Source organism: Eretmochelys imbricata, chromosome 3 (genome assembly GCF_965152235.1).
Source record: "Eretmochelys imbricata isolate rEreImb1 chromosome 3, rEreImb1.hap1, whole genome shotgun sequence".
In the NCBI taxonomy this organism is placed as follows: domain Eukaryota; kingdom Metazoa; phylum Chordata; order Testudines; family Cheloniidae; genus Eretmochelys; species Eretmochelys imbricata.
Window position 1 is genome coordinate 114,111,669 of NC_135574.1, and position 23,488 is coordinate 114,135,156.

General features: G+C 39.6%; 1 protein-coding gene across 1 annotated transcript in view; it reads left to right on the plus strand.

The window, feature by feature from the left end:
• Positions 1-2,642: 2,642 nt before the first annotated feature.
• Positions 2,643-23,488, plus strand: part of PLEKHG1 (pleckstrin homology and RhoGEF domain containing G1) — an 80,359-nt gene continuing 59,513 nt past the window's right edge. Inside the window, exon 1 of the mRNA XM_077811791.1 lies at positions 2,643-3,077. Within this exon, the coding sequence (XP_077667917.1) occupies positions 2,658-3,077 (420 nt within the window). The 5' untranslated portion in view covers positions 2,643-2,657. The remainder of the gene's footprint in view (positions 3,078-23,488) is intronic.

Here is a 23,488-nt window from a genome sequence, read left to right on the forward strand (position 1 = left end):
CTGGTGTACTTCGTGTACCATTCAGTAGCATACTTTTACATGGTGCTGCATGTTTACCTTTAATGACTTTTGTGAAAACAGATGATCCTTCGTCAAATGTGTCCTATATACAGGTGCCCTGAACTCTGTTGTGTTTGCCAAGGTCATGCTTCTGTAGGCTTTTAAGAGGAAGTGCATTTTAACTACTGCAACTAATCCTTGTTGTTTCATAGGCCATTAAATTGTTGTAAAGCAAGCAAGGAGAACATTATGGAAGGTTTAAAAGGCCATGCTAAATTTTACTTATACCTTGTGTCTGTAAATATATTTATTTGAAAAACTTCTATTAACATTTCTTAGAACTTCAATTTTACTGACCCAAATTATTGTTTTTTTATATTAATGATCACACAAATATTTGTGGAGCAAACATTACTTAGTAATACCTTCATGTTATCTAAAACCAGACAACATATCAGTGAAACAGGAAGATGGAGTATGAAGTAATTGAATGAAACAGGAACCTTTTATGTTCCAACCAAATGCAACTAATTATGTGATCTTTGTCATGTACTTTAGTAATATATTTTATGATAAGTTAGTGTAAGGGTATCCCCGTTACCTTATTTATCCTGTGCAGTTTTCAAGAGCCTCTAACTCTGCACTGCTAGCCTCTAATTTCTAACTTAACTTGTAAGGTGATTTCACACGGATAACAAAAATGCATACTTTTTTTCTTATCAAAATCAACAAGGATGTGAACATTTTTGCTGCCAACTTGGGGAAAAATAAACTTCAGTTTCAATATTTTGCTGCAAAAAATATATTTCCGTTATATTGTTCCTTTTGGAGTTTGCACTTGCTATCTGAGCTTATTCAAGAAAATGTTACATGCAAGAAGAAGACAGGGAAAGGTAGAAGGTAGCATAGTCTTAAGATCTGGTCCTTCTCTTCCTTACAAGCATAAAACAGGGCATGGTGTTAAGCCAGTGTAAATGAGAGGACAATCAATTTAAGCCTCTAATGGCCAAATTGTGTCCTCTGATACATACTTGACAGTACCCATCAATGTTGATGTACACATATGCATCAGAGGGCAGAATATATTATAGACAAGACAGAGAAACCCACTTTTATTTATGTATTTTTAAAAGAGTTTGCTGCTTGTTTGCAAAAGTTGTCAGTCTTGCATTCTCTGGAGAATGAGGTTCTGGCTATCCACAGACCAAGTGTAGCATAAGTCATGGCAGTGCGAGTTTCCCATACCACCAATATGCCTCAATTCTGACCTGGAGGGGCCAGTTACAAGAGTAGGAAGTTTCAGTTCACAAGCTCATTCATTTCTTGGCTTCTCTACTGAGACAAAAAGAAAAGGAGTACTTGTGGCACCTTAGAGACTAACCAATTTATTTGAGCATGAGCTTTCGTGAGCTACAGCTCACTCACGAAAGCTCATGCTCAAATAAATTGGTTAGTCTCTAAGGTGCCACAAGTACTCCTTTTCTTTTTGCGAATACAGACTAACACGGCTGTTACTCTGAAACCTCTACTGAGACAGACAGCTTGGTTTCTCAACTGTGGACAGCTACCCATTGAATTAAGTCTAGGGCAGAGTGAAATTCAGCATGTCCATCCCATGGGAAATTTGGACATTTCAGCATTTGTTTTCATCCGAAATTGGAATGAAAATGTGAAGTTTCAAAAACTTTACTGAAATGGAAATTCTAAAAAAAAATTGATTCAGAAATTAATTGTTTCAATATTTTTGATCAAAACAATTAAACATTCCCCCCCAAAATTAAACATTCCAAAAATTTGTTTTGATTTGTTGAAATGACATGAAACACTTAATTTTGAGCCACTTTTATGTTATACTGCATTTTCTTCTCAGTGCATTTCCTCATGTGAATTCGTAGTTTGAGACCCAATGGGCGAGGCTCCCTCCAATGGGCGAGGCTCCCTGGCCAGTCTGACTCTCTCACGTCATGCACCGCACAGAGCTAGGCCGGAGGGAAATTCGTATTGCATTATCAATGATGATGTCCTCCAGAGAACTCAGCCCATAGGAAAGAATGGAGGCCCAATGCACTGATAGGCAAAAACAGCTTAATGTTTTATTGAACTGATTACAAATTAAAAGTTTGGGGTCAGATCAACAAAACTAAATATTCTATTTGAGTCGAACTGACCCAAACTGAAATATTTCATTTAAATTTTCCTAATGGAAAATTCAGTTTTCACCAAAATCAAGATTCTTCCTGTGGGAAATTTTGATTTTGTGGAAACTGCATTTTCTTGCCTAATTGGACCACCAAATTGTTTTCTCGCAGGCCACCAAACTACTGTTGGATGACTATAATGATTAGCCACATTGACCTAGTGGTGAAAGGCATTAGATTGTATTACAGTGACCACCACTGAGCCTTCCAAAGCCTTCTGTTTCAGCCGTCTGTGGAAAAACAGATTTGCATTTGTTTTGTGTGTACGTGGTTTTAGATGACTGTTGGCTAATTTGTATTATGAGATACTGTAACTGTGAAACACTTACTTATTTTTCAGATGATTACCATTTGCCTCTTGATGTCTTACCGGCTGTGACCGAGGGTCCTGGCTCCAGATCAACAAAGGAAGATGTGTGCAGGGGGAACAGACCTTCTCGCTACTGTGGAATAAATACCATGGAACTGTCAGACAGCGACCGCCCTGTCAGCTTTAGTTCCACATCCTCCTCTGTCTCCTCCAGGGATAGCCACTGTTCCTTTGGCAGCAGAATGACCTTAGTTTCAAACAGCCATTTGGGTTTGTTTAACCAGGATAAGGAAGCAGGGGCCATAAAACTAGAGCTGATTCCAGCCCGGCGATTTTCCAGCAACGAGTTACAAAGATATAACCCCACAGAGCAACAGAACACCAAGGAAAGCCCTGAAAAAAGGCCAAATATGCCAAGGAAAGCTGAATCTAAGGGAACAAACAAAAACTGTGCCATGTCCCTGGTCACAGAGCCCACAAGTCCAAAGCTCCTGTATGTTGACAGAGTTGTCCAAGAAATTCTGGAGACCGAGAGGACGTACGTGCAGGATTTAAAGAGCATTGTAAAGGTAGGAGGCTTGGTTAGAACTGCCTAATTTGGTAAATTGTATCACATGAGAGTTGTACAAGGGAGATGCACACAAAAAAGGACCCATAAAATATGTAATCTTCTAACCGGGGCACTTAAACTTTGCAGTACTGTAGGCAGCACTGGCAACTTGCCAGGAGCTGCATATAAACTTACTACAATGTTTTTATAAATGTATGCAATGTTGTTGTACCTGTGTTGGTCCCAAGGTATTCAAGAGACAACAGGGAATGAAGGGTGGGGACAAGGTAGTATCTTTTATTGGACCAGCTTCTGTTGGTGAGAGAGACAAGTTTTTGAGCTTGTACAGAGCTCCTCTTCTTTATAAATGAACACATACAACACCATAATTCCTGCTAGCATTCGTAGCTTCTTTGGTAGGTTAACATAAATTGGTGCTCATTTTAATTAATTAGTAATAAAAACAACAAAAAACCCTTAGTATTTAATATTTTTACCCCTTGTAACCCAAGTGGTTAGCCAATATATTCAGGGTCTTATGGGTTGTTTCCATTAGGAAGAAAAACTGGTGGTGGAGTCCTATAGTTCTTTGATGCTATCCTGTTGATTTACAAAGAATGTACATGAAGTCCTGTTTCCCTGAGCACAGTAAGAATCATAGACAACAGGAGGCAGTATCTTTGTTCACAGTTCCAAGCCTCTTTCCAGACAACACTTTACACAAAAGCTCTCAGCTTTTTCTCAGGATCACATTACAAATCTTTCTCTGGTTGTCCTTGCCTTTTTGCTGCCTTTCCTGTCTGTTTCTGTGGCATTTCTATTTTGTGCATGCACACGCAAATGTGCAGCTGCTGTTCAATCAATCTCCCTTCCCTGCATTTTTGTATCAGACCCTTTGGCCCATATGGCTCAGCTTCTCCTCCAGCCTGTGGCCCATATTTTGGGCAGAAACAATTATTGTTTCAGCTATCTATTCTATAAAGGAGCTTAAGGGTGACTGTTACACCCAACAACTTCAAAGAGATTTCGCCAGGTCCCCAGCCAAAAAAAAATGCTCCACTGTCACTTTTCAGCTATAGGGAAAGGATCACAGTGGCCTGCCTTTTAGGGCTCTGTATGTAATTCTGTCTAGGTTCTTATACCATGTCCATCACTATTGTACCTGCACACATTACCTACTTATTAAAATGACTCCTACGTTTCTTTGACCTCCTGCCCTGTGTGTATAGGTTTACTACAACAACAGGATGATTTCATAGGAGGTGAATGTCTAGTCTGGTAACTTTATAGTATGTAGCTTTAGGCAGCTATATGTGTTAAATACATTACTAATCTGGAAAAGAAAAGGTAGTCTGTTACTGACAAAAAGCAAAAGGATTTAGAAGAGTGAAGGGGGAAAATGATTACTGTGGCTTTGATAATACCAATGCATGTCTTTAAAAAAAAAAAAACACACAAGTCTTTTCTGGCAGAATTACAGTATTTTCTATGACTGATGGGATTACACTAATATCAGTTATTCAGATTTCATTTTTGGAAGGGTTTAAAGCAAGATTGTAATACAATGTTAAAACAAGTCATTCTGTGTACAGTCATTATTCAGTATATACAGGATTGATCCAGTAAACCTGGCCTGCTCTTCACTTTTACCCCCCTATTCCTCTCTGCACATGTTTATACAGACACATACAATAAATTATACAACACTAAGTACTGGAATCTAAAATAAAGATAATCTTGAAATAAATTATCCAATTAAATTTAGAATGGCCAATAAATCCCTGCTAGAAACAGCTTAAGTATCATCAAATGCTGAGTAAATGAGACAAATCATCTTGAAATTATGGAAGTGCTGTAACTTGCTCTTCAGGAGAGCATTTGTGAAACTGTTAAAGCATTTAGAACATCTTATTAAAAAAAGTCTTCACAGCTTTGTGGCAGATTAATTGAAAGTCAAAATACTAGGCAAGGGAATTTTTGGTTTAGCTTTAAAGGATAGGGTCCCATCGTAGCAAAGAAATCTCTTTCCAAGTAATAAGGATCATTGGACAAGAGTGGGACCCCATATCCCTCACTGTGTATGTAGTGTTTGGGTTTTTAACCCACTGTACATGACCCTGTCCCTGATCCCCTTTTTTCCCCCATCCACAGGACCTCAGTGATGCCATACGAATTTACCTAATAGCCCAAGCATCACAAAGAGAAAAAAGGGCAGAATCTTTGAAGATCTGCTTATTTGTATGAGCATTCCAAACTCTGAGTTCATTGGCTCCTAGCCACACAGTGAAGCAATGAGCCTCTTAGCCGTGGCCTTCCATAAGTGGCCCATACAAGTTTCGAGCCAGTTGACTTGAGGAGAAACAGCTAATGCATACTACCACATAAATATGTGTCGGGATTTGGTCCTTTGTCAGGAAACAGGGAGAGAAGGAGGAAAGAAAAGCTAAGGAAGAGGCAAAGGACAACAATCAGAGTGTGTGAAGTCTGGGTTATGAAGATATAACTGGAGGGAGGAAGGTGTTAGGAAAGGTGGACAAACTAACCAGTGCAAAGTTGGAGGGAAATAAGAGTAAATCACAGAACAAAAAAACAGAGAAGGAAATGAAAGAAAATACAGAAGGAGCACAGTAAGAAATGAAAGAGAAACTGGAGCACAGGTTAATGGGGAAGCAAGGGGAGTAAAAAGGAGCAGGAGGGCGGGAGGGGGACCCTATTTGGACAGGTAGAAAGTACACTGAATTGGGTGGCCTAGGAAAAAAAGATACCAGAATATGGACAGATTAAAGGGCTATACAATTGTGGGAGGAGGAGGGGAGAAAACAGAAACATTTTCCAGTTTATCTGTTTGAAAATAGGAGACTGATGGCTCAAAGATAGTGGTGTGAGTACAAATTCAGTCTGTTCTTTCATGTCTATATATGAAATAGTGGGGATTTCATCAAATTCTGAAACTCTGTATTCTCTAATATGAGATGGAAATATGCTTAAAGGAAACTCTTTCCCAAACTTTGTTTCCAAAACTTTTTGAAATATGTGTGCCAGACACAGAGCTGTGAAAGTTTGACTCTCTTGCATGTGACTGCACTGTGTGAATCTGTCATGTGAAACTATGTATGCTTTGCCAGTGAAATATGTTTCTGAGGACCTTTCTAATAGGTAACCATCCCTAATGTAGCTGTGATTCTGTTCCTGAAAAGAAATACATAAAAATATTGGTGGGTTACATCTCAAAAGATTGACTCTGGGCTGTAAACTAAAATGAAAAATAAGACCAGCTTAGAGCTATGAAAATGGTTAACACTGGCTGGCTGAAGTTCCACATAAGAACACGGGGATGGCTAGACATGGGATAAGACTGACGAGTGTAATATCTCCGGCAGTATCCCTCTCTGCCCCTGTTGTTTTTTACAGCATTTAAGAAAGTTGCAGTTAGCATTCTCAAGTTGGAGAGATGATAAGGTGGGTGAGAAAGTAAAATTTCACTTTGGGGCGGGGATGTCAATTATTTAAATATGGAATTTTGGTAGCATTACTTTAGTCTTCAAAAAGCAGGGTGGTCTTGATGCTAACAGCACCAAACTGTTGGACAGAGGCAAAAAGTTCTTTCATAGCAAATGGCTGTTGTGATTTTTAACTGATATTAGAGGCTTGCTGAGGTTCCCCAGCTTTCTTGCAAATTTGTATGCAGAAGTATTTAGACAGTTAATGAATGACCGGAGTTAGCACAGGTTTCCTCTTTCTGTAGGGCACACTTTTAAAAACAAAGACTACTCAAGGAAACTGTTTTGTATGTTGTCTAGAAATGTAGTTTTATTATTATTGTTTTGAGGAATGACTTTGTGATTCTTAGGCATGGGATATACAGAGGACAGACATAGCAATAGGGTTAGAACAAGCTTTTTTTCTGCTGTTGGGTATGTTTAATCAGGTGACACTTATGGGGTAATTATAATTTTGAATAGTACAGCTTGAAGCCTACTTTGGGAAACTAGTGATACCAAACCAGATTAGCTGGGCTTTCTGCTTGCCTCACTTTTAGAGCAGGCACACTGGTCCACAGCAAGGCTTCAGTGTCTGCAACATAGGTCTGCAGTGAGTCCTTACAACGCAGGGAAGCAGAAAAGCAAAAATGTAATTTTTAAATGTAATTTCTCAAAACTTGGTTCAGTTAAAAAAAATACATAAGACAAATAGAAATTCACTCATAATGATTAACTAGTGCTATGAAAATATTTGGAAAACTGAAAAATTTGATGGTTTTGTTGTTCTACAAGTTGCTACTAATGACTTATTCATAAACATTTATATTGTGATGATAGCTAGAAGACAGAACCCCATTGTGCTAGGTGCAGTATGACTTTATTATTATACACACATGCACACAAAACTATGCTTGAACCATTATTAAGGTTGCAAACTCAAGCACTAAAGAGTTAGCAAATGGCAGAATTGAAGTGGCCTGAGCAGCCTAAATTTGACACTCTTATGCATATGCATTATGATACAGTAGTTGCTACACCTCCTCCAGCTTCTGCAACAACTGAAGCAAGGATTCTACATGCAGCTGTCTCCTTCACTACACAATCCTAATTAATCCCCAGCAGATCCATTCTGTGCCCTGAATAAGACAAGGGTCCGGAGGGAAAAATAGTATTATATACTGTATGTAATTAAATACTGTATCGTAATGCATAGGCACAAGAGGGTCAAATTAAGGTTGCACAGACCACCTTAATTCTGGCATTTCCTAGCATTTGATTCTGATTTTGCAATATTAATAACCTTTTAACATCATTTTTTGTGGCCGATTTTCTAGTAAACTGAAAAAACAGAAGTTCTATCATGTGGCATCATGTTGCCATCAGCATGAGTCATCAGTAGGGTTGGAGCTTTAGATCCATGAGCTAACAGAGTAATTGGTAGCAATAGCAGGTTACTATCCTCTGTATGGACCAGCTCTAAAGGGGGACGTGACACTTTTCCAGTGGGTTTCACAGATAGTGATAATTTCACAGATTAACTCTTTTAATCTTGATAAATTTTTGTGAGTTAATTGCGTGAATTAACTGCGATTAATTGACAGCCCTAGTAACAAGCCTTGTGGATAGGGAGGAAATGGTAGATGTGATACATCTTGACTTCAGTAAGGCTTTTGATATTGTCATATGACCTTCTTATAAATAAACTAGAGAAATATAGCCTACATGAACCTACTATGAGGTGGGGGCACAACTGGTTACAAAAGTGTACTCAAAGTAGTTATCAATGTTTCACGATAAAGCTGTCAGGGTATATCGAGTAGGGTTCCGCAAGGATTTGTTCTGGGTCTGGGTCTGTTCAGTGTCTTCATCAGTGACTTAGTTAATGGCATAGAGAGTATACTTATGACGTTTGTGGATGATACCATGCTGGGCGGGGTTGCAAACGCTTTGGAGGACAGGATTAGAATTCAAAATGATCTTGACAAAACAGAGAAATGGCCTGAAATAACTAGGATAAAATTGAATAATGACAAATGCAAAGTATTACACTTAGGAAGGAACAATCAATTGCACAAATACAAAATGTGCAATGACTACCTAGGAAGAAGTACTGCAGAAAAGTATCTGGGTTATTATGGATCGCAAATTAAATATCAGTCAATAATGTAATATTGTTGCAAGAAAAGCAAATGTATTTCTGGGATGTATTAGCAGGAGTTGTAAGACACAAGAAGTAATTCTTCCATTCTACTCAGCACTGATAAATCCTCATCTGGAGTATTGTGTTTAGTTCTGGGTACCACATTTCAGGGAAAGATGTGGACCAACTGGAGAAAGTCCAGAGGAGAGCAACAAAAATGATTAAAGGTTTAAAACACGTGACCTATGATGGAGGATTGAAAAAACTGGGTTTGTTTAGTCTGGAGAAGACTGAGGAGGGACATGATGATAGTCTTCAAGGATATAAAAGGTTATTACAAAAGAGGAGGATGATAAATTGTTCTCTTTAACCAATGAGGACAGGACAAGAAGGAATGGCCTTTAAATTGCAGCAAGGAAGGTTTAGGCTAAACATTAGGAAAAACTTCCTAAGTGTAAGATAAGCACTGGAACAAATTGCCTAGGGAAGTTGTGGAATCTCCATCACTGGAGGTTTTTAAGAACAGGTTAGACAAACACCTGTCAGGGATTGTCTAGATAATACCTATTCCTGCCTCAGTGCAGGGGACTGGACTAAATGACCTATTGAGGTCCCTTCCAGTCCTACATTTCTTACCTAGCCAGTCTCCACTCCTCAGGATTCTCATCCAGGTACTACCAAGTCCTAGTCTCACCCTTCTAGACTCTCTGACTCAGTTCCCCTTTTGCTGGTAAAATCTAAGACATTTCTACTGAGTACGTGCAACTGCAATTTTTCAAAGGCTTTTAACTTGGCCAGGTCTGGGCAGATTTTCACAGGGATGGGAAAATGCGCATCCCCAACGCAAAGGGACCTGCCAAATTTCAAGTCCCTGCTCCAAAGCACAGGAGAACTAGAGCTTTTGAAACAAAAGTTTGCCAGAATTTAATGTGGCCAAAACAATGTATTTTTCACTAGAACTTTTCTCATAGGTGGCTAAACTGCTTTGGCTGAAAACTTCCAGAACAATTCAGCCAGAGACAGATACCTAGGATTTAACATTTCAGCCCAAATTATTAAACTTTGGCAAAATTTTGTGAGCAATTGAAAACGGGGTTTCATAATGGGAAGTTTGAGGTACCCTTAACAATACCTGCGCTACTAGCCTGGGCTATAATTAATGGAATCTCTGCGCGTCTAGAGTATGAAAACTACATTACTTTTAATAGAATATGTGTTGCCACATTTATGCAAATTTAAAGACATAGGCTTCTTCTGTTCCCATTGTCTTTCCCTCTCCAACTACCATTTTCACTACTAAGTTTGGTGCTTTATGTTTCCTGCGTAATTATATGTGGAAATTTGTGTTGAAAACGGGAATAACTGGTAGTTTTTTCCATTTAAGAATACAAACTCTGGTACCCATCAAAAAAGAAATGGGTTGTCTTATAGCAAATGCCCTTCTCTAAAGAATGCTAAGAACATTCCAGAGGCTGCTCAGTGGAAAGTTATTTGAACATAGTTGAGAAGATAGCTGAGATGCTAAACGTCTTTACTGGGCCCCCCGAAGACAGGCATAAATCCATTGCGCTTTGTGACAGTGCTGTAATCAGCAAATAGTAATAATTATACCGATAACATTCTTCTTAGTGTTTTGAGATCACCTGGTATGGGAGGGGCTGCTATTGTGAACCTGACATCCAATCTCACAATCTGTATTTTCTTGAACACATTAAACCCAAAAGACTAGGTATGCACTAGCACAATGATGCCTGTAAAGCTGCAGGGCGATACCACAGCTTCAGGGATAGGCATTACTGTTTGGCAAGGGAATATAATCCTCAGAAAGATTGCTGACAGAGTTTATTTATTTATTTTAAATCTCCTGCACAAAAGAGAGAATGCAGGTGATAGGTGTGTGGCGTTCAAGCAGTTCACTTTAATTTTCTCCTGGAACAGTGTGACACTTTAGAAACAGGCTTTTCCCTCTTCGGGAGGCCAGTTAAAGTCTTTTACATTGCCTACCCCTGACTGAGAGAAAAGCCATTCAGTTTAGATTTAAAGCAGAATAATAAAATTCATACTGAGATATCTTGCTTCTTAGTGACACTTTCCCATTTTAGTAAGATAAAATTCCAAGTAAAGGTAAGACTTTTTAAAAAGTAGTTATAAGCAGATTAGTTTTCCATTAGCTCATTCGCCTTTCTTGCTAACCAGAAATAACTCTGTAGGTCTTTAAAAGGTTTGGATGAGCAATTTAAATTACCTTCAAATACAATTTGTTCATGGCTATTAAAAATATTTATACTGATGAGATTTTTCTAACTGTGGATGGTATTAGATACACAGGTCGTTTATTCTGGTGAACTTTCTCACCGCTGGCACACTCAGACATGAAGGAAAAATTGTCAGATTTTGTTTTCATTTATACCTGTGCAGTCTCACTGATTTCCCTGAGGATAAATGGCTGCAAAGGCAGAGAGAATTTTGACTAATTATATTCATGTGTGAAAGTTGAAGTTAAATTTGTCTCTGTTACCCCAATGTAAATTCAGAGTAACTTCCTGAAGTCAATGGAGTTTCTTTGGATTTATACCAATATAAATTAGAACAGAATTCTGATATATTAACCTAATTTGTGTTCCTTGCTATGGAAAATGGTTTCTGTAAAATAACCAATAAGGAGCTTGCTGTTTCTTTTAAATGTTTATATAATCAATGTTTTCTGTTTATTTCTATTTTTGGTGTTTATTTAAAAGTATGTTATTGTAATCCATATTTAAGATTATTGGAGGGTGAGATATCTAGTTCAGAAACATACCTGGTCTTGTTACATGTGTAAACAGTTGTTCTTGCTTCCTGTAAGAATCAGCTAATGTAACTCAAACCTTTGCCTCCTGAGGCAAAATCTTATTGCTTTAATGGGCCCTTTCAGTTTTGCACATGGTATTTTTGCTTTTTGGACATAGGCCATATTAAATATCCTAAAGCCAGAGTGAGTGAGCTGGTGTGCATATTCTGTTCTTTACTATATGTTTGTTTTATATTGTTTCAGATTAAGATTTTACTATACTCCAATTTACCCTATACAATTAAAATCTTATAAGTATGTATACTTTTATGACTCCTACAGCCTGCACCATGGTCAAAAGGTTCTTTCTTGATCTAAGAAAAGGAGTACTCGTGGCACCTTAGAGACTAAGGTGCCACGAGTACTCCTTTTCTTTTTGCGGATACAGACTAACACGGCTGCTACTCTGAAACCTTTCTTGATATAGTCATTCTGCCCGGTGAAGGGGCTTATTACAGTATGAATAAAGTATATTGTAAACAAAGGATATCTTTCTAAACCAACAGAGCGGAGCTTAAAATGGAGATACTATGTGCAAATTAAGGGACGTATTAGGATCGGTTCTAGGCTAACCTCATACGAAATAGATAAAGCCTTGACTAAATGTGATTGGCTCATACTTTCATTTCTAATAGATATTATAATTGCCTTATCTCATTTCTCACAGTAAAGGCTGTTCCTATCCTTTGCTCGGTATGTCCCTAGTAGCTGGAAAACTCTGATGTAAAAAATAATAATCCCCTTGGGCTTTTCCCTATCTGTTTGTTTTATCACCTATTGTCTGTCATCTTAGAATGTAAACTTGTTGGGGCAGGGACCATCTCTTTGTCTACCCAAAATGTGACTTGGACCCTATGCACTACCACAACACAAATAAATAATAATAATTAACAACTTAAAGCTGACTTTAAAAACCCACTGTTTTTTGGTCAGTATGAAATGGTAAATTATGCTACAGTAATAAGTAAGGCTTTTACAAATCCACTGTTAATCTTTGTAAAGCTTTCAGTGGAAGATAAGTGGCCAAGATAGCTGCTACTGCTGCTCCAATGAACTATCGAATTGCTGAAAAGACTTATTGCTATTGTGCTCACTTTATTTGCAGCAATGGATAAATCACTCAACCATGCTGTCTGTTTACAGCCTAGTAAATGCTGTTCTAAATGCAAATCAAAGTAGATAAAAGGGTGAGAGTTAATCTATCTCTGCTCTGGAAAGCTTTGATTCTTTTCTTTTGAGGGGATGGGGGGAAAGTGTAGTTATATGTGGAATGCACCATTTAGGAGTGCTTGTCATCCTCAAGAGATTCTGAGGGTGAAATGTTGTCTCTCTAACTAAAGTGAGGTTGGACTGTGGGGTTGTGTTACCATTTAGTGAGATGCACAGAACTTCTTTGTCATTTAGAAAGCCATAGATAATACATCTGCTAACCCCTGCCCTCTGGCTCTGATTTACTCCCTGGTAGCAGATGGGTAACTCTTGGTGTTATGTACATTTCTATGAAGCCCAGCAATGCTGGGAAGGTAAGTTTTCAGTGATAATTTTAAGGTTTGCAATAGCTTTTGAACATGATGACAGATCCGAGTAAAATGATTGTAATTTCCGTTCTTTCCCTCTTCCACCCCAACAACAAAAAACCCCAAACCAACAAAATCATGCAAAAGGTAATTTTGGTTATGTAACCAGTTAAAAAGCAAAGCAAAGTGAGTTCCCAATCAGGTCATAGCTTCTCAGAATTTTTTGTTTTTTATAATGAGGAAGCTATCATGACTGTGTACTCTGGAATATATAAATAATTGACTATTGATCTTTAAATTTGCATTATTATTATATATAAATTCTGTCAGTAACTGTGTTATCTTTGTTAGCCAGATAATACCTCTGACCTTTACACCTGAATAGGTGATAAAGCAAAGTATGTCTTTGAGTCGAGAGAGTGCTGTCTTGCAATTTATTTTTTGGGTTTGTTTGGGGGAGGTGGGAAGAGTTGCCATATTTGTGGTTTCACAAGAAAACCCTTTGCAAACAAAAGAAACTTTTTTTCCTTCAGTAACAAACCATCCACTGGCATGTCCTGCTTCAGCATTGTAACTTATCACTCACCCTGAAATGGTAGTAATTAAATCCCCTGCTAAATTTTTGGCCATGTGGCTAGTGAAGAAAGCATATGTGTTTGTCTTCATTATACTTGGTTTTAAGTTCTTTGTTTTTGTTTTTCCTTGGAAAATAGACTCACCAGACTTCCTATCTGTATTTTAAAATAAATGTAATTTTTCTTCTAGAATGTCTAATGTAAAGTGATTCAGAAGGTGTTTTAGAATGCCTTTAAAGATTTTTAGTGCTTAGTCATGCCATAAATTAGTCATAAAAGGAGGGCTCTTTGAACAGAGTAGGGGTCTAGGATTTGGGACTTTGGGGTTCTCTGACTGGCAATGCCACTTTTTCATTGTGTGACTATATCAAATACCTTAAGTTCTCTGTGCCTTGCTTTATCCATCTATAAAAAGGTTATAATCAGTACCTACCAATTCCCATTGTGATGATTAATCTATAAGATGTGTCAACAACTTTGAGACTTTTAGATGAAAGGTGCTTTATAAAAACAAAGTATCTGTGCAATACCTTTATTTGCATGCAGAAAAGTGTAATGGAATATAGCATTAAAAACAATGTTCTGTCTGAAGAATCATGCAATGTGTAAGCCAGTTGTTCTACTTCTAAATGCATCTGATAGGTTTTTTTTTAAAAAAATTCTAGGCTATGGGACAGAGGTGGGCAAGCTATGGTCCGCGGGCCACATCCGGCCTGCGGGACCCTCCTGCCTGGCCCCTCAGCTCCTGGCCTGGGAGGCTAGCCTCTGGCCCTCCCCTGCTGTTCCTACTCCCCCGTAGCCTCAGCTCACTGTGCTGCTGGCGCAATGCTCTGGGCGGCGGGGCTGCGAGCTCTTGCCGGGCAGCGCAGCTGCAGAGCCACGGCCTCACCCGGTACTCTGTGCTGCGCAGTGGCATGGCTGGCTCCAGGCGGGCGTGCGGCACGGCTGCCTGCTCTGGTGCTCTGAGCAGCACGGCTGTAGTGCAACCAGCCACCGGTGCTCCAGGCAGCGCAGTAAGGGGGCAGGGAGCAGAGGGGGTTGGATAGAGGGCAGGGGAGTTCAGGGTGGTGGTCAGAGGGCGGGGATGTGGATAGGGGTTGGGGCAGTCAGAGGGCGGGGAACGGGGGGGTTGAATGGGGACACGGGTCCTGGGGGAGCAGTCAGGAAGGAGAGAGTGGGCTTGGATGGGGCAGTGGGGGGCAGTCAGGGGTAGGGGTTCCGGGGGCAGTCAGGGAGAAGGGGTGGTTGGATGGGGCAGGGGTACTGGGGGGGGGCGCAAAAAGTGTGGGGGGGGTCGGATACAGGGCGGGGCCAGGCCATGCCTGGCTGTTTGGGGAGGCACAGCCTCCCCGAACTGGTCCTCCGTACAATTTCGGAAACCCGATGTCACCCTCAGGCCAAAAAGTTTGCCCACCCCGCTTTAGGATGATAATGATAGTTTCTATTGATACTACCCAGTGTAGGTTGCAGCTTTAGCTTTAGGAACTTTGGGAGAGATTATTATATCTGTTCAGTGACCAGACACTATTTGACACACTAATTGCTGGGCCCTACTGTTTAATGTTTCCATTTAGTGTCCTAATTACTGAACAAATGGCTTCTTTTGTCTTGTGTACTTTTCTCTTAAGAGTCCCTGGAAAGTTTGATGGATGGTGACCTCACAAAGCCCGTCAGTAGAATGTCAGTAAAAGGCTTAAAGGTCTGGGTTTTTTCACAAGATTTCCATTCCTAATGTCTAAATTTACCTGCTACCCACGCTCCTGTGAGTAAAGATACCAAACACCAGTCTGTGGCTGCAGCCATGACTTGATAATCTTCTTAGCATATGTACAACATGCCTCAGGCAGCATGTGACCAGAATTAATCACCGAGTTTGGTCTGCTGGCTAGATCGTTAGCTTCCCCAGCTTGGGCCGGTACTGATGAGGAGTGCAACATGAACGCTGATCCATGTAATATCCTGGAACAGGCAGAGAGAAGATCATAGTGATGAACTAGGTGTCCCAAGAATTAGATTGGTTTTTGTCTAGGGTCCATTTGGCTAGTCCTGTCATTGCTAAGATGGCCCATCATTGGCTTGGCACAGCTTTGACGAACAAATGGTATGACCAGTTCAGCACTTCAGTAGTTTAATTTTGTGCTAGGGTGGACATTATTGTCAGAGTTTTGTAAATGTTTCTGTTGCATGATATTCTGTCAGTCCTGAGATACCTTTCATTTACTAATGCAATACTTTAGAATTTTGATGACCTGATAACATTGCAGTAGAGACTACAGCTTGCATCTATAGAGCCACGTATGAGCATCTCTAAATATCACAAGGACTTTCTTAAAGCACTGAAAGAGTTAATTTTAAATGGAGACTACTGCAACTTTTCACATTTAGTATTAGGATATTTGACATTAGGGTGACCAGATGTCCCGATGATACCTAGGGGCTTTGTTTTATATATGTAACTATACCCCTTCCCCTGGAAAAAAAGTCCTGATTTTTCACACTTGCTATCTGGTGACCCTGTTTGACACTAGTACATTGGTATTCATGCCATTTGAAAAAAATGTCGATATAGAAGTTTGTAGTACAGATTCACCTGTCTGTATGAAGTGATCTACAGCTTCTTTATGCTGAATAGTCTGGCCTTCAAATTTTAAAGCTATCTTTCTTGGCAGTGTAAACTTCAATTTATGACCAATGACAAGTCTATCTTTGTTTTTTAGTATGTTCTCAAAATCTTTTAAAAAGAGATTTTATTATTTTTGAAAATAATAGTTCTTTTAGTTGTGCAGTTCCATTAAAGGCAAAAGTAGCACCACCTTTGAATATAGTGGGCTGCAGTGATTGATATATTTAATGTGTAGGTTCAAAGGTTGCTATGAACTTATATCTTTAGTCAGATATTTTGGAGTAAAAGGCATGGATAAAAGGAGAGGGTTAATCTTGATTAATTTCTGGCACCTTTTAAACATATTTGAAAAGTCCAGTCTTTGTTCCTCAGTATTTTTTCCATGGAGCTATATAGACAGGTTTTACCAAAAAAATGATCAAATTTAAACTCTTGGGACAGATTTGACTCTGAAAACTTGATAATGTACAACCAAGTCTCCTGATTAAGCCATGCTGTTGCCGTTGTACACCATGGAAGATTTCTAAACAATAAGTAACCACAAGCTGCTTACTGCATATAAGTCAGCTTTCAAAGACTGGCACTATTTTGTCCATATATCTAAGATGTGAAGAAAGGCATGTCTTAGCCCGGTCTATACTGGGGGATTGATCTACGTTACACAACTTCAGCTAAGTGAATAACATAGCTGAAGTCGATGTACTTAGATCGACTTACCGTGGTGTCTCCACTGCGGTAAGTTGACTGCTGCCGCTCCCCCGTCTACTCTGCCCGCACCTCTTGCGGCGCTGGAGTACAGGAGTCGATGGGAGAGCGCTCGGGGTTCGATTTATCTAGTCTAGACTAGACACAATAAATCGATCCCCCCTGGATAGATTGTTGCCCGCCGATCCGGCGTGTAGTGAAGACATACCCTGAGTGGTCTAAGCACAGGGCTCGGGGGTAGGAATTCCTGACTGCTAATCTTGGCTAGGATACCAAATTCCTCTATGGTCTTATATAAGTGCAGATGAAGTCAATGGCTGTTTCCAGATCTCCGCACTTCTGGTCCTTAACATCTGTCTATTTCCCTCTCTAAAATGAGGACAGTATTAGTTCTCTCTCAAATGAGTGTTGTGAGGAAGTCACCATGGGTATGGAGGAATTTTTCATTGTTAGATATGGGGATATCTTTCTCAGTTTCGTTGTAAGTGAAAGGTAAGGATAAAAATTCAGCTTGTTCTGCAATTATGGACAGCGTATGGGGAGATCTGTCATGACCTCCTTACTCTGACATGCTGAACTTAAAAAATATCCTTCTCTATATATAGCCTTTCTTCCTATCATATTCTCATCAAATGCCTTCACCATCAATCTTTGCCCTTTCTACATAGAGCAAGTAAATAGAGGATCCTTTTACTGTATCATGATGCCCACTTGTATTGCTCAGCTATCTACGAAGAATTATCTATCCTTAATATGTAAGCTAATCAGTCCAGCACAAACTGTGGAAATTAGCCATAGACCAAGTGAGAATGCCTGTTAACTGGTATTTATTATTGCCACAAACCCAAGTGATGCAGTAGTAAGTAAAGAAAAAAGGAACCTATGGAACACGTCCTTTGCTACATCCTTTGGAATCAGAAAACTGCAGTATTCTGCACCTAAATCACAGGTAAAACTTGCTGATTACAAACGAAGTGAAAAGAAAAGGTTTATATGAGGTATTTGGAAGATTGTTGCCGACCCCACCGAAGGGTATTGCTGAAAGTGTGGTGGTACCGCAGTCCTTCTAGCTGTCTGATAGTGTGCTCTGTGTACCATGAGCTTGGAGGCAAGGCCTGTAGGCGTTCCCAAGCACAGAGGCTCTATTGGCTGTCACCTTCAGTAGGTTCCCTTACACACTCATGTTTTGAGTAATGGATTGTTCCTGTACGAGGGCTACTGGAAACTAAAATCCTGGGCACAATTGCTTTGTTATAGTACCAGTGACGATCAGTTCCTAACGCAGATCCCAAGGGCAGTCCAGTACAGGAGTATACGGTTAACAGCATAATTGTAACTTCTCTTCACCATCCTATGTGCATTCAGGCTGCTCTCCTCTAGCCTCCTGCTGCAGCTACTGCTGATTCCCTGCCAATAACAGGATGTGACTCTGCCTGGCTCTCAGCCTTCCTGTCCCAGCGCCCAAATTGCCCAGACTTCTTTCAGCAGCCAGCTCTCATGTCGTTGCCTCTGGCTGGGGCTCCTGCTCTAATGCTGGTTCTGGAGCACTCTCAAGCCTACTGCCCTCTGACCTCAGGATATTGCTTCCTATTCCAATGTACTATGGGATTATGGAACCCTCTTCTGGCTTCATGTCATACTAAGCAGCACAATGCCCTGGCTAGATTCCCATCCTTCCAAATTAGCTGGAGTTGGAGGGAAGGTTCCCAGTGGGTTCCTTACACAGTCACTTTGTGTGCAAAGACTGGGAAAGTTGCACCATCCCCTCTCGATCAGGTTTTATTTGTTTGGGGTATCCTACATGTTCTGCAATTGTCCATAGTCTTGAAGAAAAACAGGATAAACAAGACATGAGTTTATGAACAAGGATAAATACAGGATGAGGAAAAGATTTCACTTCAGTTAAGTGGCTTATAAAAAGTGCATGTTCTGTAGACCAAGAACTTTTCCCTTTTTGTAAAATTGTGTGTTTCAGGGGCACATCAAAATCATTTAACCATTCTTTTAGTATAATGATTTAATTACATGATTTTTGAGTTACCGCTTTAAAAATGCATCAGAAAAGGGTGGGGTCATATAAAATCTTTTTTTTGTGGTTTTATGTGAAATGATCAACCTAAGGATTTAATTATCTGGCAAATGAGTGACAGGTTTATACTGAGTCTGTTTAGTATTGCCTGGAAAATATGCTTCTAGACTCACTGTTTAATTGTAGAGAAATCATGTGTCACTGAAAATCATTTGCTTTGAATTCCTTTTTTCCTCCCCAGTCCTGTGAATACAGATACCATCTTTCTTTTTTGATGGCAAAAAGTGCTAAGAATGTTCAGACATTTGGTTTATTAGTATCTTATGTTAAATTAACATACATTGTATGTAATAGAAGAAAACTATGGATCAGACATCTATGGCAATCAGACTGTACATATGTAAATATACATACGTTTACATATTGGTAAAACATTTAAATATTTGGTACTTTACTATATACTATCAGAATATATAGTTCACAGTTCATTTGGGTAGGGTAGTGAAATATTCATAAAAACATATGAGATGATTAAATTGCTTAATCAAAATAAATCGTAGCAAACAAAACTGCCAACAAATTTTATGGAAAGCTCTGATTTTTTAAAAAAAAATTTTGGTGGTGGGAGGAGGGGTATCTGAAGTAAAGCTCTTATAAAATTGAAGGAAAAAAGTTAATCACAATATCACAATAGTTCAGCAACTGCATCACTAGCAATATAAAATGCTCATATAACAGAGAAGCTATCCTAATAAGTATTTATTTGGGTAACTGAATTTAGTAGAAAACACCATAAATTGCGTGTCTGGAGAGGTTGTGTATAACTGAGATGGTGTAGTAGTGCCAGTTTTATCCTTGTCATCTTTACTGAATGCTTGGAGTCATCATTACAATGAGAGACTGAGTTGGAAGAACTCAATAGCTTGCGTATGTGACATTGTGCATGTGTGCTTTGTGTGTGCCTATAAGTTGTGCATTGTTTGATTCAGATAACACAAAGATGTATTTACAGTTTAACAAAATGTATGTTTTGACTCCAGCCCTTCAGTAGAACAAAAATTTCCTGCTTAATTTCATATATTTTATGTGAAGAAACTTACATTACATTAGTCCTTTTTGTCTCAATAAAGAAGCAGTAAAGGATTAGGATGAAATATCTCCTTTGGGATAATTATTGATGTGAAAAATTTGGTCCATAAAGAATATATGAAATTAACTTGGATATTCTTGTCTATTGAATTGCTGGTCTTAAAAGTAGGACTGTCAATTAATTGCAGTTAACTCACGGGATTAACTAAAAACAAATTAACTTGAATAAAAAAATTAATTGCGATCAATCACAGTTTTAATCACACTGTTAAATAATAATAGAATACCAATTTAAATTTATTATAAATATTTTTGGATGTTTTTCTATCTTTTCAAATATATTGATTTCAGTTACAAAATACAAAGTGTACAGTGCTCACTTCATATTATTATTTTTGAAAGCAAATATTTGTACCATAAAAAAGATAAAGAAAATAAATAGTATTTTTCAGTTCACCTCATACAAGTAGTGCAATCTCTTTATCATGAAAGTGCAGGTTACAATGTAGAATTACTTTTTGTATATAACTGCACTCAAAAACAAAACAATGTAAACCTTCAGAGCGGGGGTGGGCAAACTACGGCTCATGGGCCACATCCAGCCCACCAGACCATTTACCAGGGAGCAGGGTCGAGGATTTGCCCTGCTCCGGTGCTCCAGCCAGGGAGCAGGATCGGGGGCTTGTCCCACTCCGTGCAGCTCCCAGGAAGCAGCCGGTATGACCCCCCTTCGGCTCCTACGTAGTACGCAGAGGCGTGGCCAGGTGGCTCCGCATGCTGCCCCATCCACAGGTGCCGTCCCCTCAGCTCCCATGGCCTGGCCGCACCTTAGAGCCAGAGGGGGGGACGTGCTTCCGGAGCTTGCACCCCAGAACCCCCCACACCCTAATCCCCTGCCACAGCCCTGATCCCCCTCCTGCCCTCTGAACCCCTCAATCCAAGCCCAGAGCCCACTCCCCTCCCCATGCCCCAACAGCGTGGCCCATCCCCGATACCCCTCCCACCCTCTGAACCCATTGGTCCCAGCCTGGAGCACCCTCCTTCACCCCAAACCCCTCATCCCTGGCCCCACCCCAGAGCCCTGACACACACACCCCCGCGCCCCAACCTGGATCCTCCTCCCACACCCTGAACTCCTCGTTTCTGGCCCCACCCCAGAGCCCGCATCCCCAGCCAGAGCCCTCACCCGCTCCCGCACCTCTACCCCCAATTTCATGAGCATTCATGGCTTGCCATACAATTTCCATATCCAGATGTGGCCCTCAGGCCAAAAAGTTTGCCCACCCCTGCTTTAGAGTGTACATGTCCACTTAGTCCTACTTTTTGTTTAGCCAATCACTCAGACAAGTGAGTTTGTTTACATTTATGAGAGATAATGCTGCCTGCTTCTTATTTACAATGTCACTTGAAAGTGAGAACAGGCATTCACATGGCATTGTTGTAGCTGGCATTGCATTCATATGCCCCTTCATGCTTCAACTTTATCTTTTTGATTAATCACAATTAATTTTTTTAATCTTGTTATTCATTGCAATTAATTTTTTATCTACTTAAAACCATACAATGAACCAGCATTTCAAGTCACTTTCTGATTAATTTCAAATTGACTTGCTGCCTTAGTCATGGGTGTTGTACCTGCACTTACAGCATATATATTGTGTGGAGCTAGAAATATTTTCTATTAGATAGCACTCCTTCACCATCTGTCTAATAGTAACATTTTCATGTGGAATGAAAGATGTCCTCTCTCTGAAGAGCATTTAAAAAATTTCCCTGTGAATATGATACCGAAAGAGCCAATTCAAATAATATATTGAAATACAGCTGTGGCTGCTAACACAGATGACTTTTAGATGTGGCTGTTTGAGGTAGCTAATTATCTTGACGCTTATGGATCACAGCCTTCCCTGTGAGGACAGGTCAGCGTTTCTGGTGCAGATTTAAAATTGCAGTGGCAGAAAGCTGAGAGATTTGAAATAATTTGAGCAAGTGTGTGCCATTGGAGGAGTGATAGGAATGATCATCTAAGTCAAAGTGAGGCTGTAATGGTATTCATAGTTTTGCTGTCACTAGTGAATGCTTGCACTGGGGAAGGGGTGGAAGCAATCAGAATAATCTGCTAAGTGTGGTCATAGGACATTTTCCAGCAATTTAAATGGATATCCCAAATAAAAAACATAGAGGACCAGAAAAGTGCCACTGTGGCTAAACAACAGTTAAGAAGCAAAAAGGCATTATTTAAAAAGTGGAAGTTTAAACATTATTGAGGAAAATAGAAAGGAGCATAAACTCTGGCAAGTGAAGTGTAAAAATAAAATTAGGTAGGCCAAAAAAGAATTTGAAGAACAGCTAGCAAAGGACTCAAAAAGTAACAGCAAAAAAAATTTAAGTACATCAGAAGCAGAAAGCCTGCTAAACAACCAGTAGACGATCAAGATGCTAAAGGAGCACTCAAGGAAGATAAGGCCATTGTGGAGAAACTAAATGAATTCTTTGCATCAGTCTTCGCAGCTGAGGCTGTGCAGGAGTTTCCCAAACCTGAGCCATTCTTTTTAGGTGACAGATCTGAGAAACTGTCCCAGATTGAGGTGTCGGTACAGGAGTTTTTGGAACAAATTGATAAATTAAACAGTAATAAACCACCAGGACCAGATGATACTCACCCAAGAGTTCTGAAGGAACACAAATGTAAAATTGTAGAACTACTAACTATAGTCTGTAACCTATCATTTAAATCTGCTTCTGTACCAAATGACTGAAGGATAGCTAATGTGATGCCAATTTTAAAAAAAGACTCCAGAGGCGATCTCAGCAATTACAGGCCAATAAGCCTGACTTCAGTACCAGGCAAACTGGTTGAAACTATAGTAAAGAACAGAATTATCAGACACCTAGATGAACATGATTTGTTGGGGAAAAGTCAACATGTTTTTTGTAAAGGGAAATCATGCCTCACCAATCTCCTAGAATTCTTTGAGGGGGTTCAACAAGCATGTGGACAAAGGTAATCTAATGGATAAAGTGTACTTAGATTTTCAGAAAGCCTTTGCTTAAGAGCCTTTGGTGAGGGACCTTGTCAAAATAATCTGTCATGGGATAAGAGGGAAGGTCCTCTCATGGCATTGGTAACTGGTTAAAAGATAGGAAACAAAGGGTAGGAATAAATGGTCAGTTTTCAGAATGGAGAGAAGTAAATAGTGGTGTCCCCCAGGGATCTGTACTGGGCCCAGTCCTATTCAACATATTCATAAATGATCTGGAAAAATCGGTGAATAGTGAGGTGGCAAAATGTGCAGATGATGCCAAACGATTCAAGATCGTTAAGCCCAAAGCAGACTGCGAAGAGTTACAAAGGGGATCTCACAAAACTGAGTGATGGGGCAACAAAATGGCAGATGAAGTTTCATGTTGATAAATGCAAAGTAATGCACATTGGAAAA